At 40.6% G+C, this 16845-nt stretch overlaps 1 protein-coding gene across 2 annotated transcripts in view; it reads right to left on the minus strand.

Moving 5' to 3' along the window:
• The window catches only part of DGKB (diacylglycerol kinase beta), a 316591-nt gene that overhangs the window by 276877 nt on the left and 22869 nt on the right, over positions 1–16845 (minus strand). For both annotated transcript variants that reach the window (XM_020781534.3, XM_020781524.3), the window contains exon 2: positions 12688–12952. In XM_020781534.3, the coding sequence (XP_020637193.3) occupies positions 12688–12757 (70 nt within the window). In that variant the 5' untranslated portion in view covers positions 12758–12952. The remainder of the gene's footprint in view (positions 1–12687; positions 12953–16845) is intronic.

Below are 16845 nucleotides of genomic sequence, written 5' to 3' on the forward strand. Positions count from 1 at the left end.
ATGGACTCCAGCTCACCTTCTTGGGATTAGAACAGCTTTTATTAGTGGTACAGCTTTTATTAGTGGTACAGCACCACTTCCCCCTGCCTTTCCCCACCCCCCAGTCTCAAAGGGATGAATTATAGTCTCTAAACCAACTTGGGGACCCAGCTAACTTCACTGAAGTTTCCCAGAGTCCAGATTATGGAAACCAGGAAATAAAAGATAGCTTAGGTACAGGAAGTACAGGCCTCTATAGATGAGCCAAAAAAAAAAAAGCTAGCCTGTGCTGCTCATTTTTATCCATCACTTGTCTCTCTGGGGCTGTGGCAGTATCCAGGCTAATGCTGCCTTGTCCAAGCTACAGATGGGCAAGAACCTCAGTATGGAGGCTTGTGCTGTGCATTCCCTTCCTCTGCCTGGATACCCCACTCACCAGTCGGTGTGCACTCCTCTCCTCCTCCTCCTCCTCCTCCTCTTCAGCTTTTCAACCAGTGCCCAGCAGGGGCAGGAGTTCCCTGCCCCACCTCCTTTGCTGATCGCCCACTCAGACAAACAGGCAGGGCAGGTAAACCCATGTTCCTGCCAGGGAGTGCTGAACAGCTGAAGGAGAAGAGAAGATGCTTGGGCAAGGAGGCGAGGAAGGGAACACGCAGCATCTGTTGTGCCACATGTACAAACCAGCACAAATCTCTGAACTGAGGTTCATGTCCATCTCTAGTCTAAGCACATGGCTAGTCTCTGGTGTCTGACTCCTGCTACAGGCAAACAAACTGGCGAGGATAGACAGCATCCAGTATTCTCCTCTGCTGCATCCCCCTGCACATTGTTTTCTTCAGAAATAGATGACAAACCTCTGCCTTCTTGGTCTTACTCTTTTATTCTCCTTGACCCTGCCTCCTCCAGCCGTTTCTCATCAGAGAACTTTCTCTCCTTCAGCTATGTCAGCCTGATCCTGAGAAAACTTACCCTCCAACCCAGCTGCCTGATAGCTATGTGTTGTGCTTCTCAAATGATAAAGATGCCAGTTTTGCACAGAAACATTTTGCACGAACTATGGAGATAGATTAAAATAAAGCAGTGCTCCTTGTCTTGTTCTCAGCTTGTAGACTAGGAATCTCGTCATTTTAGGTGATGGATGGCTGGTCGATGTTAAAAACCAATGATGTCAGATTGTTTTAGAGTAGCTAGAACTATTACTTGCTGTACTTTGGCACAAGGTTACTTGTGCTGGCTCTTCGAAAAATAAATATGTTTCCTGTTTCCTAACTAACTGCATGCTGATATGCGTGAATCCTATGGAAGAGTCTGGCTTCTCCCTGTAAATCACTAGGTGATAGCAACCTGGTTGCTAGAGTGAGGACAGACTCAGTGGACTAATTTAGGCTGCAGTTACACCACTGATCTGATTCATAACCTGTATTATGGCTGAATTCACATTCAAAGATCATACAGAGGCTTCAGATTGATTCTGGAGTTCAGTGCTCACATGATACAATTTGCATTTCAGCCCACAGGCCTCTTTCCTTCCTTCCTTCCTATGGTCCCACTTCTGCCGACCCTTTTATGGTTTGCTGACAAGCCACTTGGTTTTGAAAGGGTTATACAATGTTCCAAAAATGGAGGAAGTGTTCCAAAGTTTTTCTTAACGTGTACAGAAATACCACATGAACATCTTTTATTTTGCCTGAGTTTCTATTTTGGTTATAATTTTTTATTTCTCCCCGCCATCTTGAGGTGATCTAATGTTAAACTAGTATATCCACAATAGGGACAAGGGGATCTAGTGCTATATATGTAAAAACAAAACTGGAGGACAGACAGGGTGGGTAGGGGAAGAATACAGGGCAGTCCTGAGTATCATGTCCCAATTGCCTACACCATCCACAGACAGGCCCCACATCTATCAACTAATATATCAACTAACCACATGGAGAAAAGTCTGTTCAAATCCTTCCAGGTTGAAAAAAAAAAATAGAGGTACGCAGTGTCTGAGAAATAAAAGCCATGATGGGCTGGATTAGTTCAAATTGGCCTTTGCTTTGTGTGATCAGAAAAAAAATACTTTGAATCAACCTGTATTATGACTGCAGCGAATCCACTATATTTGACTGTGTACTCACAGCCTTAGTCACTCAGTGACTATGGGGGCTATGATTCTGCTGAGGACATCTAGAAGTGCAGCAAGAGAGGTAAAGAATATACAGTATATATATTGGCTGCAAATGTGAAAGAATAAAAATAAATAAAAGAACAGAGTAGTTTTTTCATCTATACTAACTGTTCACATTAAAATAATTGGACTGATTCAGTTTTGTTTCATGCTCTCCTTCTTACAACTGGGGTTATTCAGGAGAGATATATAAAGAAAACGGAAGCAGCCATACTTGACTGAATCAGTAAATTAACATTGGTTCTTCAAAAAATCTGCAAAGACCTTTTTCAAATAAGCTTATTATCCCTCAGCTTTAGCTTCACACAACACAAGAAATTAGGTACCAAATGCTGCCTTGTTATTTTCACCAGAAACAACTTCCCTCATTTCTGATTACAAAGCTCATGGACATGTAAAGCTCCCATTTATGCAAAGCCTTTGCCACATAGTCCATTACCTGAGTATTTGCATGAGAATTGAGTCCTCTCCAATGCTAAACTTTAAGGATGCTCAGTGGAAAATAAATTCTGGCACCCAGAGCACTAAAGAGCAGGGGACATTGACTGATAAGGCGCCTCTATCTCTTTCATTTACTGAGTTAAAGCCTCTTTGTCCACTCATATATGCAGGAATAAGGAAAGAAACAAGGAGGAGGCTTTATTGAACAAAATGTCAATATCAAGACCCTTTGAGCTTTGGCTAGTCTCCTCTTCCTCGCTTATTTTCCTTTCTTATATTTTCTATTCCTGCTTCTATTTCTCATTTTCTATACAAAATTCTTTATATTTACCATTTAGTTCTCTCTGCTCTTCACAGACTGTTCAAGCAGGCATTTTTTGCGGGTTAAGGTGGATAGTAATTGGTTTTTAATTACTACTGGAACTATAGAGATTTCTTTCATTTAAAATTTCTGAGAATGTTTTTTAAAGTACTTCACAAATGTTCATGTGTTTATTCATTCACTTATTTCCCTAGATGAAACCTGTTAAATCCAGTATTGTTCTGAAATGGGAGTGGCAGCTTTCTAATGGCATAATGGGGTCTGTCAATCAACACCATGCATAACAATCTTCTGCTTCTAACTTTTAAAACTAGAAATGAAAAGTTCCTCTTTCAAGTGACTAACTGGATAACTCAAGGCAAGACTCCTTCTACCCCAAAATAACTCCTTATCACTACACAAAGTGAAAGCAGTTCCAGACTATTGTTATTCGTTGTGTATTTCTTACATTTTATTTGGTAGTTGTTCTATATCTCCTTATTCTGTCATTGTTGTTGTTAATATTGTTGTAAACTGCCCAGAGTGGCCTTGGCTACCAGATGGGCAGTATAAAAATCAAATAAGTAATTAAGTAAATAAGTAAATATTGCCACCACAGGTGGCCAGGCCCTTTCGACCCCCCCACCAGAACCCACTGGTCCACTGACCACTTAGCAGCTGAATCAGGAAACTTGTCATCCTGCCTCCTTGTCAGCATCATCAGAAGTGCAAGAAGGTGAGGAAGTCCCAGCTGGGCTACGTCCACAATTGGATGGGCACATACTGAAAGAATACAAGTATCCTACCTGTAGCCTCAACCTAAAAACTGCCTGCTTTTTGTAATCTTCAAAACTGAAGTCATAACAAACTCACAAAAAGTCTTTTAATATGAGAAATCAGAGACTATTACATTACTCACAAGAAGTTTGATAGTGTAACCTATAACAGTAATACAGAACCCAAAATAAGTGGTTTTTGGTTAATAAAGAATATTCTAACAATTATTCTCTTGGTAACAGGATCACAGACTGTTAATATGTACCGATGTCACCAAATAGGGCTTTCTCTCCAGTGCAGTGGTTCCCAACCTAGAGTAGCCCAGGTGTTCTTAGGTTGCAATTCCCAGAAGCTTTCACCACCACCTGTCCTGGCCAGGGTTTCTGAGAACCGCAGTTGGGTTACCTAAGATTGGGAATCATTGTTCCAGAGTATTCCAAACTGACTCGAAAGGCCTTAATTATATGCACACTATATTCCATTGTCTTACTCAAGATAAGTTCCATGATGAATAATCACTCAGAATCAAGATACCCTCTAACACTGGGGCTCCACCTCTTGTACATGACTTCATCCTTGTGTGCATGAGCAACTTCACCCTCCCCCCGTGCACAGAGTTCCATCGCAACCAGAACTTAAGATGTTGAACATGATCGCTATGCAAAAGAGGAAGAAAGCTGCAGAGAGGGAAGCATGCACGTGCATTCCCAGCTTAGAGGAAACCTTGCCCATAATAATCATTATCATGTGCTGTCAAGTCAATTCTGAGTTGCAATGAGTCTTTTCAGAGCTTTCTAGGTTCAGAACACTCAGAAGTGGTTTATCATTCCCTTCTTCTGGGGTTTTCCTGGAGCTGTGCAGCTAGGCCAGGACCTCACAGGCTGGCTCTACTCGCAAGAGGCACAGTGAGGAACTGAACTCCCAATGTCTGGCTCTGCAGCCAGATAAATCACGGAACTATCCAACCAACTGATAGCTGTCGTTTTTAACTGTTGTTAAAACCTCTGTTTGCTTATGCTTCCTTCTTTTTCAAATAAACACCACTGGTCACTGCAAAAGGAAAGAAGAAAACATGTTTCATTTCAAATTAGGCAAGGCTCAGCTGCATATGTTAGAAGTGCGGTGTCTTTAGGTCTGCTTAGCAAGTTCAATAATAACAGAGCACTGTCCCTCGCATCACATTTAAAAAGTGTTGTTTTTGCAGGTTGTGAAAGAACCTGTGGAAAATCGCACCTCTTTCTCTTCGGCCCTATTCAAGGCAACACAAAACTGCAGCTAATTTTTGCTGTTACATAAATATAGAGCACAATACAAATTAATTGAAAGATCATTGTTCATGCTAAACCAGAAATCAGACAAAACAGTAATAATGTTCCTTCTAAAAGTTTAAGTATTTTATAAACTTAAAATGTTATTTGGGAATGAAACTATTAAAGCAAAGTGTGCTGCTTATATACCACCCCAGAGTGCTTCAAGCACTCTCTGGGAGGTTTACAGGTTAATTATGCAGGGTACACATTGCCTCCCCCCCCCCCAGCAAGCTGGGTACTCATTTTACCGACCTCAGAAGGATAGAAGGCTGAGTCAACCTTGAGCCAACTACCTGGGATTGAACCCCAGGTCGTGACCACAGTTTTGGCTGCAATACAGTGGTTTAACCACTGCACCACGAGGCTCTTTAAAATAATTTTTGAAGAGCATTATAAGAAATCAACACAGAACCTCTTCTTCTAAAGGGAGTCACCATGCCAGTGAACTTCTGCTATTCGTCTCACAAATACAGTGGTGCCTCACAAGACGAATTTAATTCATTCCGTGGTTAATGTTATCTTGTGAAAAATTCATCTTGCGAAACGTGTTTTCCCATAGGAATACATTGAAATCTAATTAATGTGTTCCTATGGACAAAAAAAGTCAGAACAAAGTCAACTTTGGTTTACAAAGGGTTTATTAAGTGCTCTTTAAAGCCATACATATTGTGCAGATGATTAAAAATTTTCAATCAAAAAACTTTAACTTTTTAAACATCATAGAATGTTTTAAAATCAGCAAACATGAGGCAGGAACAAAAAACAGAGGACATTTGTCTTGCAAAGCATGGCCATAGGAATATTCGTCTTGCGAGTCATCAACCCCCATTGCCAAAACCATTCGTCTTGAGAGTTTTTTGTCCTGCAAGGCATTTGTCTTGCGAGACACCACTGTAGCATAATTTAGCCAACCAGGAACATTACAGATCACTAGAGAATCCCCACACAAAACAACACATTGTTTAAGATGCTATGCCACAAGGTATTTGCTAACTTTTCCTCACAACAAACAAAATGGCTGCATGTGACCTTTATGTGTTGAACGTTTGGAACAAAAAAAATATACCCAAACATAGAAAATGCATGGTTAACCCTCCCCAGAGGGGCAGAATTGCTGGGCAGTTTTCAACTTGATTTAATGCAGGAGCATGGATATTTGTGGCCTCTCAGATGTTGTTGGACTGCAACTCCCATGAGAGTTTCAGTCAGGATTCATGTGGGTTACAATTAGAGATGGGGGTATTTGTATACGAATATTCCCCCACAGGCGGAAATAATGAGGTGACTGTCCACTCACCATTCCGCCACAGATGCACACTCGACAGATATTCCTATCACACTGTTGTCCGCAATGGATTAGCCAATCTGCGACCTAGCAGAGAGGCTTGTCATCCTGCACTCTGCCAGGAGTGGCTAATCCATTGTGGACAACAGTGCGATAGGAATGCTCTGTCGAGCGCATGTCCGCGGCGGAATGGCAAGTGGACAGTCCAGCCCCATGGGGCAGGACCCTCGTTATTTCCATATGTGGGGGGAGTATTTGTATACAAATAACCCTATCTCTAGTTATAATCCAACCTCATTTGGAGAGACACTGATTCCCTACCTCATTTTACATTTTGTCATATCTTCCATTTATCCAGCCTTATCTATCAAAACATCCATAGACTATATATGATGGAAAGTACATATAAAGTGCTCATCCATAATGCAAGTAACAGGATACTGCAATATAACAACTAGCTTACAGAGGGGAAAAACCCACACAGCTCTAAATTTATCTTTCATGTTATTATTGTTTTATTACTGCTTGTCATTGTCAAATGGTTATTGTAATTAGATTGTTCTGTAACTTTAAAATCACCAAGAATCATGGGTTAGATCCAGTTAGCTGAACTTGGCCCCCACCAAAATAAATAGGATTTAAGTACACTGAGTGTAGTCAGAACATAAAACTTCCTTTTAGCACCATGTCCTGTTGCTTAGGTAATTGAAGTGACCAGAGACAATCCAATTTCAGTAACTTCAGCTGAAGCTGACTTTCAAAAATAAACTGACTCAGTTTTCCTTATCTAGGCCAACTTACAGTAACAGAGATAGACTTAACTATGGTATGTGAGCATGCAAATATGCAGGTAACAAGAGCTGTATGTTCATGTATAAAGATGATACAAAACAGGGGAAATGAACTGACAAGGTATAAACCACACATTAAATATGCAATTATTGCTAATATGAATGTGCTCATTTGTTCTGATCAAAGTCACAAAGCAGAGATTTCCTTATGGTGATGATTAAGGTACTATATATATAATCTTCAAAATGCTTTTGCATAATTAGAAACTTCTGGTATAGTCCAAGCATTTAAGCTCTGATTATCTCCATGAAGTCACCGAGAATAGCAATAAAGTCATATTTTAAATCCCTAAGATTCCTGTTTTGACTTAACAGATTCAAATGCAATATATCCTCTTCTACAAAATGTTTTAGGGCCAAAGAATATATGACATTAAGGCCAGAATCCTGTTTGTGCAGTTCTGAGCATGTAAGACTGATGACATCAATCACGGACTTTAAGAATTAATAAAAAGGTTTGTCAGTGGAGGATTTTCTCCCAAGTCAAGTAGTAGCTTTAAATGAGCCATTTTTGTCGAGGAGGACCACATCCGAGGCTAACACACACAACAAGAAGACAGGCAGGAGTGAGTGCTGGCCCATAATGGAGAATCACAGGCAGGAAGGAGCCCTCTTGGGGCACTAGAGACTTTGAAAGGATATGACTTGCAAGGGAATAATTTTGATGGGAATTGCCATTTGCCTACATTGCACCTCAGAGATGCTATTATATTATTCAAAAAACACATGCAAAATGTTTTCAAGAAATAAACAGTGCAAACTTTATATTGTTTTCGTCATGTTCAGGAGAAACATTAATGGCCACTACCACAATAGTAAGACCAAAAAAAAAAATGAGGTCCTACATGCAAAGAAGAAATGGGAGGACATCATTCCAACATTTCTTGAGATGCAAGGAATTATGTTTTTGCACATATCTCATGGAGTGAGTAATCTGACTGCAAGGGGAAAGCCAGATGTGTAGCCTTTGAGCAAACTGCATAGTTCCAGGGTGCCCTAAGGAGGAGAGGCAATGGTAAACCACTTCTGAAAACTACCTGGAAATTCCTGGAAGGGTTGCCATAAGCTGAAATCAACTTGACAGCACATAATTATTATTAGAATAAGTCAGTCACTTGTGCTCTAGTTTTTCTATAACTTATATTAGATCAAATGTACAGCAACTGGACTTTAAACTGACTCCCAAAACTGAGCCCAACTTCACCAAGGGTTCTGAACAGACTGCCCTAACAGGCAATTTCAGATTAGCCCAAACAAAAGTTAGTAATAAACATGATGTAAAGATAGCTCAGCGAGTTACGTATTTGGCCACAGATGCAGAAGTTTGGAGTTCAATTCCCCCTTGTGCATCCCAGAAGAACCAGCCTGTATGACCCTGGGAAAAGCTGCACGGTTCCAGAAGTGCCCAAGAAGAAGGGAATGGTAATCCACTTCTGAGTACTCTCTACCTTGAAAACCCTGGGAAGGGTCACCATAAATCAGAATTCACTTGACAGCACAGAATTATTATTGAAGACATGGTATTTTAATCACGCTAACCTATATTATATTTTTGTGTTTTTACTTACTCACAGAAACAGATAGTATTTCTAATTTCAACAATCCTTGGTGGGTAAAGAAGTAACACACAGAAAATCCCCAGTGGGTAGGATGTTAGCATCCTTCCCATATATTTTATTTGCAGTACACAATAAGCATGAGCATATGACCCAACTGTGGCTACGGTTTACCATCAACCTCACGACAGATCTTACATCGGGTACTACTAAGTTCATCAGCCAGTTTGTTGTCAGTTCCACCATCAACTTTTCCAGGGCAAGCTCATTTAGAGTACTAGAAATTTATCTCTTTCTCAGGGGCAGAAGAATACTTCCTATCTCAAAAAAAAAAAAAAAAAAAAAAAAAAAGCTGGAAGAAAGATTAACTGAGGAAAGGAAGGGGTGGATGCTCCTTGCAGCAATTTGAGGATCTCTTAACTGGAGACATTAAAAAGACTATTGCTGAAAAAACCCTTTTTGAATCCATCTGCACTGGATAACTCCTGGTCAATCTCTAATATTCCATTCTTGCACAAAGTACGAGTGTGTGAATCTGGTTGTACCTGGATAAGACGGATTATATAAAAACCTTTCAACTGGTTCTCTGAGAGACCTTCAGGGTTCCAATACAGTGGGGTCTCGACTTACGAACTTAATCCATATTGGAAGGCAGTTCTCAGGTTGAAAAGTTCTTAAGTCGAATCTGCATTTCCCATAGGAATGCATTGAAAACCATTTAATCCGTATCTGCTCTTTTCGTCCATAGAAACTAATGGGAAGCTGCTATTCCACCTTCTGCCACTAGAGGGGGATATTTTTTCTTTTTTCCTTTTAACCTAAGATGACTTAGCTTTTAAAAAAAGGGAAAAAAAGAGTTCGTAACTCGAATCTAAGTTCGTAAGTCGAGTCCATATATTCCTATGAGAGCGCTTTGTAAGTCGAAACATTTGTATGTCGAGCCGTTCGTAAGTCGAGACCCCACTGTATGTCCCTCTTGCTATCTTACACATACAGTATATGAAATCATGGGGAGTCTGTCTCCAGCAGACAGATGACACCTAGCTCTATTTCTCCTCTCCATCCAAACATGAAGAAGCTGTTTCAGTTCTAAATCTAATGTTATCTGTGGACTGGATGAAGGTTAAAAAAAAGAGATTAATCTAGACAAGAACAAAGGTGTTCCTGGTCAGCTCAAAGACAGATGAGAGAAAGTGTTGGATCAGGTTACCCTCTCTCTGAAAACTCAAAATTCACAGCTTGAGCATACACCTAGGTTCAGTCCTGAACCTGAGAGTCCCAGTTTTGAAGATGGCCAGATATGAGTTTACGTAGTTATAGCTAGCATGAAACCTCTTTAAGCAGAATATCAGAAAAAACTTCTGAACAGTTAGAGCAGTACAGCAATGAAACTGATTATTTTGGGAGGTGTTGAGTGCTCCAATTCCAAAGGCTTTCAAGAGAAAACCATCTGTCAGATCTACTTTAATTTGGATTCCTGCATTGATCAGGAAGCTGGATTCAATGGCCATATAGGCCCCCTCCAATTCAATTATTCTATGAGTCTGGGGAAATATTTTGAATATTATCTTGGTTCAATCAATCAACCCAACTGGAGACAAAAGCCAAGAAATCAGAAAGAAGATGATACTTGGAAGGGCAGCAGTCGAGGAATTAGAAAAGATCATCAGGTGTAAGGACAACCAATATCAAACACACTCCCTGTTCCTGATCACTAAATACAGATATGCAAGCTAGACAGTGAAGAAAACAGACAGGAAAAAAATTGGTATGCTGGAGGAGAATTTTGCGGATGCCATGGACTGCCAGAAAGATTTACAAATGGGTCCTAGGATCAAATAGAGTAAAAGCAAAGCATGCTGCTTATATACCACCTCATAGTGCTTCAAGCACTCTCTGGGCAGTATACATTAATTATGCAGGCTACACATTGCCCCCTCAGCGAGCTGGGTACTCATTTTACCGAACTTGGAAGGATAGAAGGCTGAGTCAACCTTGAGCCGGCTACCTGGGATTGAACCCCAGGTTGTGAGCACAGTTTTGGCTGCAGTACAGTAGTTTAACCACTGTGCCACAAGGCTCTTCGAGCCTGAATTATTTCTAGAGGCAAAAACATTGAAAGTGAGTCTGTAATACTTTAAGCACATCATAAGAAGGCAAGAATCTCTGTAAAAGACAATGATGCTTTGAAACACTGAAGGCAGTGGTGGGATTCAAATAAATTAACAACAGGTTCTATGTCCTAATGATAAATAAATAAATAAATAAATAAATAAATAAATAAATAAATAAATAAATAAATAAATAAATAAATAAATAAATAAATAAATAAATAAATAAATAAATAAATAAATAAATAAATAAATAAATGCCCAGGACATTTAAAAAAAAGGTACCACATAAGCAACAGTCTTATGTGGTACATTTAACTTGAAAAAAAATCTTAGTAAAATGAGGACGGTTGGGTGTTTGACTGAAGCGGTCTCACCCCAAAACTTTTTCCCTCTGTGTCCTGCCCTCATGCCTTGTCAATCACCCCCCCCCTCTGCCTCGAGGCCATGAGCTTTCCTCCAGTGACGTCAAGGACTCATCCTCCCCCCCATTTCCCCCATTGACGCTTCTGCTCTTTCCAGGGCTTTATCTCTCTCACCCACACCCCACCTCAGACGGCTCAGTGTGGCGCAGGAAGGGAGGCAGCTAATTGTGCCCCCCTCCCCCCGCTCATCGCTGGTCACCTGGCTCCTCCTCCTTCATTCATCTCAGGCCAGCAAACGGTTCTAAGAACCAATAGTACATTTAGGAATCGGTTCTATAGAATAGGTGAGAACCTGCTGAATCCCACCTCTGACTGAAGGCAGTAGAAAAAGATGAAGACCAAATTATGAGATGGATTGACTCCCTAAAGAAAGCCACAGGCTTGAGCTTACAAGATCTGAGCAACGCTGTTTAGAACAGGGCAAGTTGAAGATCACTCATTCACAGGGTCACATAAGTCAGAGGCAACCTGGCTGCACTGTAACAAGAACAACAACAATCCTTACAGATGTGTAATGAGATGGACTATTTCCCCTTCACCAGTTCTCTCCATTCCACAACTTCCAATATACCCATGCACTCTTTTCAAACAAAGCATTCTAATACTTCCTCTTTGCTCAGGGGTTACTGCCACTGGAACACACAGTGCACGCATGTCTCTCATGCGTTTTCTCCCATAGCCTACTGACCTCCTTCACTCGTTATCATGCTCTATTATAAGTTTCTAGTATAAGGTACTGCCATCATATTCTGAAATGTGGTGGCAGTGGCCAGGTATAAGCTCACTTTGCGGCAGAATAAAAAAGCCCCCTTGGGGAATACTGGGGGCTTGGAGGACTGGAGAATGACCAGTATGAAAAAGCTTAGGAGATCAATAATTATAAACACAAACAGGCCAAAGTCTCCTCCACCTCCACCTCCTCTGCTTTGCCATGTACTGTATAATTAAGCACTTTCTAACCCAAGTTATTTCATTTGCAGCACAGATGTTTTCTTCCTACCTCCAGAAATCTGCACAAAGTTTTGTTTTCCACCACTTAGAATGGAGTCGTAAGCTTCTCAATACAGTTATCAAGCCCTTGAGCATTCTGACTTGCCAGAATAATAAGAGCAATAAAAATGTCTTTGCCAGTAAGTGGTTTAACTGAAGAATATAAGCAAAGCATCAGAGGATCATGAAATGCACAGACAATCTCCTTTCCCCCCACAAATGTCATGAAGGCAAAAAGTGGGTTCCATGAATGAAAGCACAGATGGCTTCAGGTTCACTGCTAGTTAAGGCAAAAGGTTTCACCTAATACTCTTAAACACAAGGAGAGGCAAACATCATACAATCCTCACTGGATTGGGGCCAGAGTGGAATTTTTATTGTGCCAGTAACTACAGAGACATATTGTTGTTGCATCTCTCTATGCATATAAATTTCTTGCAATGCATTGGAAATACAGGAATATAAAAGATTTAAAAGCAAGTACTTACACTCTGCATACTTCTGAAGCTGAGAGAACTCTGATGGGCTGAGGTTAGCCCACTTTCCCTGGTTCATCATAATGACGCTGAAGTGCAGTTTTACATACCAGTGAGTAGTATCATTTATGTCGCACAATGATCATTGAAATACCTTCAGCCAATCTTTCAGTCTGGAATTTCAAGAATGAAATATTCAAGAAGATGTTCAGTTTGTGTTAACTTTTGAGATGATGCTGATTTTCTAAACTTCTGGCACTGATGATATATAAAAACACTGTTAAAAGAAGAAGAAAAGTCACAATTAGGATGCACACTCATGTGATGGTTTTAAGGATGCTTCTAGAATATTCTGAAATGTTCCACATTCTGACCAGTGTAAAGTATTTCTTCAGGTACTGCTCATCAGAAATGGGAAGCTACTGAACTTTAAGTACCTGATTCGCCTGCAAAGATTTATACCCATATTGGTCATAGCCGTCAACATCACTCACTCAACTCTAACAAAATGATATCAGCAGAGTTTTACAGTGTAGTGAGAAGATACTAGGATTCAAGTTTTTACTATGGAGTTTACTTCCCCCCGTAAAAAGTGTCTGCTACAGCAAAAAAAATCAAGTTTTATAGCACCTCCTGAATGTGCAAGAAGAATCCTTTCTGTTTTGAGATAGCTGGGATCAGACTCGAAAAGGTTCAAAAAGACTATATAAACATAGCCAATCACTAAGATTTGCTGCTGGGGAGGCCCTCCTCTGTGTCCCACCACTGAGAACAGTTTGTTATGTGCAGACATGGGGAGAGCTTCTTCCAGTGTAGCACTCCCATTGTGGAATGCCCATCACTTGGAAGCTCTATTGGCACCGAGTATGTTCCAAGTCAAGAAGTATCTATTTATTAGAGCCTTTGGGGTTTGAAGGTCATTCATTGCCTGCATGAGTTTCTGTCCTATATCTTTACTGTTTGAGTGTTTTGTGTGGGGGGGTTTTTTTGTTTGTTTGTTTTAAATTGTTTTAAACATCTTATGTTTTGAAATTCTTTTATACAGTTTTGTAACCTGTCTTGACATGCTATGATATAGAGTGCCCTATACAGTGGTGCCTCGCTAGACAGTTACCCCACATGACAGTTTTTTCACTAGACATTGACTTTTTGTGATTGCTATAGCGATTCACAAAACAGTGATTCCTATGGGGGAATTTTGCTGGACAATGTTTGGTCCCTGCTTCGCAAACCAATTTTCGCTAGACAACGATTTTGACAGCTCCCTCTGCGCTCGCAAAACGGGTGTTTTCGGGACCTAAGCTTCACAAGACAGCTATTTAAACAGCTGATTGGCGGTTCACAAAGTGGCTTTCCTATGGCTGATCTTCGCTAGACAACGATGATTCTTCCCCATTGGAATGCATTAAACAGGGAATGCATTCAATGCATTCCAATAGGGAAATGCTTTTTGCTAGACAATAATTCCACTAAACAGCGATTTCAGTGGAACGGATTATCATCGTCTAGTGAGGCACCACTGTAAATGTTTAAATAACTAAAATTAAGATTGTGTAAAAGTGTGTGATCAATCCCTGTGTGCAAGTATCAGTTTGGCTTTGGATCTGGAAATCCCACCACACCTCAAGTGAACCTGTTTAGCCCATTCAAGATCTTCTTTCCTTTTAAACGAAAGATCATTTCCCTTTAAAGGGAAACATTTCTCAAGATCATTAAGCAGCTGAATGGCTGTCCCTTTGGTCAAGCCAGTTAGCTATCTTGGGAAAGGGAAATCTTCTGGCCAGGCAGAGCACAGGGGAAGCTGTGCATTTTTCTGTGAGTGTTGCTAACATATCAGCGATGCTTTGAAAAGGTCTTTTTTAAAAGGTCCTGTCAGAACATTGCTGATGAATTGTACCAGTTAGCAACTATTTTAAAAAATACAGAACTTCCCCTTTTCCCTCCAAAGGAGAGCTGCAAAGAAGGTATAAAGGGAAAGCTTACTATTACTCAAGTTTGTTAAATGGGTTCTCCAAAAGAACAGCCAGGCAGCTACTTTAGTTCGATCCCAGCAATCACACATGCTCAAATCTAATCAAAACTGACTGGTCCTAAAGATAAAGGTTCCCCTTGACAATTTGTGTCCAGTCATGTTCGACTCTAGGGGGCGGTGCTCATCCCCGTTTCCAAGCCATAGAGCCAGCGTCTGTCCGAAGACAATCTTCCGTGGTCACATGGCCAGTGTTACCTTCCCACCGATGTGGTCCCTATTTATCTACTTTCATTTGCATGCTTTCAAACCACTAGGTTGGCGGGAGCTGGGACAAGCGACGGGCACTCACTCCGTCATGTGGATTCAATCTTACAGCTGAAAATCTACAGACCTTACAGCACAGAGGCTTCTGCAGTTTAACCCGCAGCGCCACCACGTCCCTCTGGTCCTACTGGTACCTTAAATAGGATAGGAACGCTCCAGAGACAATGTTAGCAATTGCATCATGTATTCACCAGGAAAAGGAGCAAACCAGCCCATCCTCAGAGCAGACCAAACAACAGGACAAATGGCTATGCGTTCACCCCCACAGATTCTAAGAAATGTTCATTGTGAGAAAAACATAGATTCAGAGAAACATAGAATATATGAATATAAATTTATGACTTCCACAGCTGCAAAGCAAGATAAATTAAAAAGCCTCCCTCATGTACAAATCAGACTGGAATGATTTATTATTAGGAAACTTAAGACATCAGGGTGTGCTCTTTGGGACTGGGATTTGTTTTTGGTACTCCAACTTCAATTCCCTCAGCAGAATTCTGGGAGCTTAAGTTTAAGTTCAAAAAACAAAAGAGCAAACTTCTACTATACACGTTCTTTGAACCTCCTTCAAAGTGTTTATTATTCTTCCAGGATTGTGTCCAAGTGGATTCATATTTCGCATTTTTAGTATCTGATTAAATTCAACAACAACACATTCTTCTAGTACTGTAATCTCTACTTATTTCACTTCCACAGCCAGCATAGTTGTTTCACTAAAGACTTTCATATTGGCTAATTCTAGACTTTCCTAACATTAAGTTTAAGACAACTCTCAGCAGGGAGTTGAACAAGGTTAAAACTAAGTTCCTGCAAGCATTGGAGTCAATAATTACTGAATGATTCCCTTTGACACTTGAGATTTTTGGATTCAATATCTAAACCTAGCATTAATTAGTTGGCAAGCAGAATAAAGCAGAATAACACATCTCAGGCTGGCACCTTTGCTTCCTAAATCATGTTTTACCCATATGCCAAATTGTTAATTATTTTGAGACATTAAAAATGCAACAAAGAAATAAACGAACTAGTAAACAGTTAGAGGAAAGGGATTCTAACAAAGAACATAAGTCAAAGATTATTTCTGTATGTACCACAGTATGGTATGCTATCCACTGAGGGGGTGGACAGAGTAGAAAGGATGGAACATACGAGGTGGGGTGGCACTTTTCTGGCAGAATCTTTGTGCCTTGTTAAAAGCTACACAACAGACCGAAAGTGCATCTGTGTTATATTCCATTCTGTAGAGACACAATTCTTAAGACTGATATCCCAACCAAATGTTTACCTGTTATGCAGGCACCTCTGCATCTAAAAAATCTTTGAAATCTGAAAAACTTTTAAATTACATTCCTATGACTTGGACTGTCAGTGTAGTTGGATCCTGCAAGCATCTGTTGTACCAAAGAAACTGGGGGCCACATGACTTGTGTGTATACCTCCGTCCCCACCACCCCTAAAAGCCCTATAAGGTTTCAAGGTGTAATGTTACAATTGGGCTCTAATCTCACAGAAAATTTAAATAAGTACACTGGGCTTCACGAGGTGGACACCTAGCCCCCAAAAAGAGGAGACCCAGGGCAGAACCTTGCACTACTACATTTGTCACATCCTTCCGCAATCAATAATCAATATTCTCTGATATTTATTTATTTATTAGTTTTATTTATATGCCGCATTTCTCCTAGGGGGAAGGGGGCATCTTGATCTCCCAAGGGAGAGCGTTCCATAGCCTGGGAGCTGCCACAGAGAAGGCCCTCTCCCGTGTCCCCATAAGCTGTGCTTGTGCTGCAATGAGACCGAGAGCTGATCTTAATCACCGAGAAGGCGCATGTAGGGAGATACAGCCCTTCAGGTAGCCTGTAATCATATGATAT

Source organism: Pogona vitticeps, chromosome 6 (genome assembly GCF_051106095.1).
Source record: "Pogona vitticeps strain Pit_001003342236 chromosome 6, PviZW2.1, whole genome shotgun sequence".
Classification (NCBI taxonomy): Eukaryota; Metazoa; Chordata; class Lepidosauria; order Squamata; family Agamidae; genus Pogona; species Pogona vitticeps.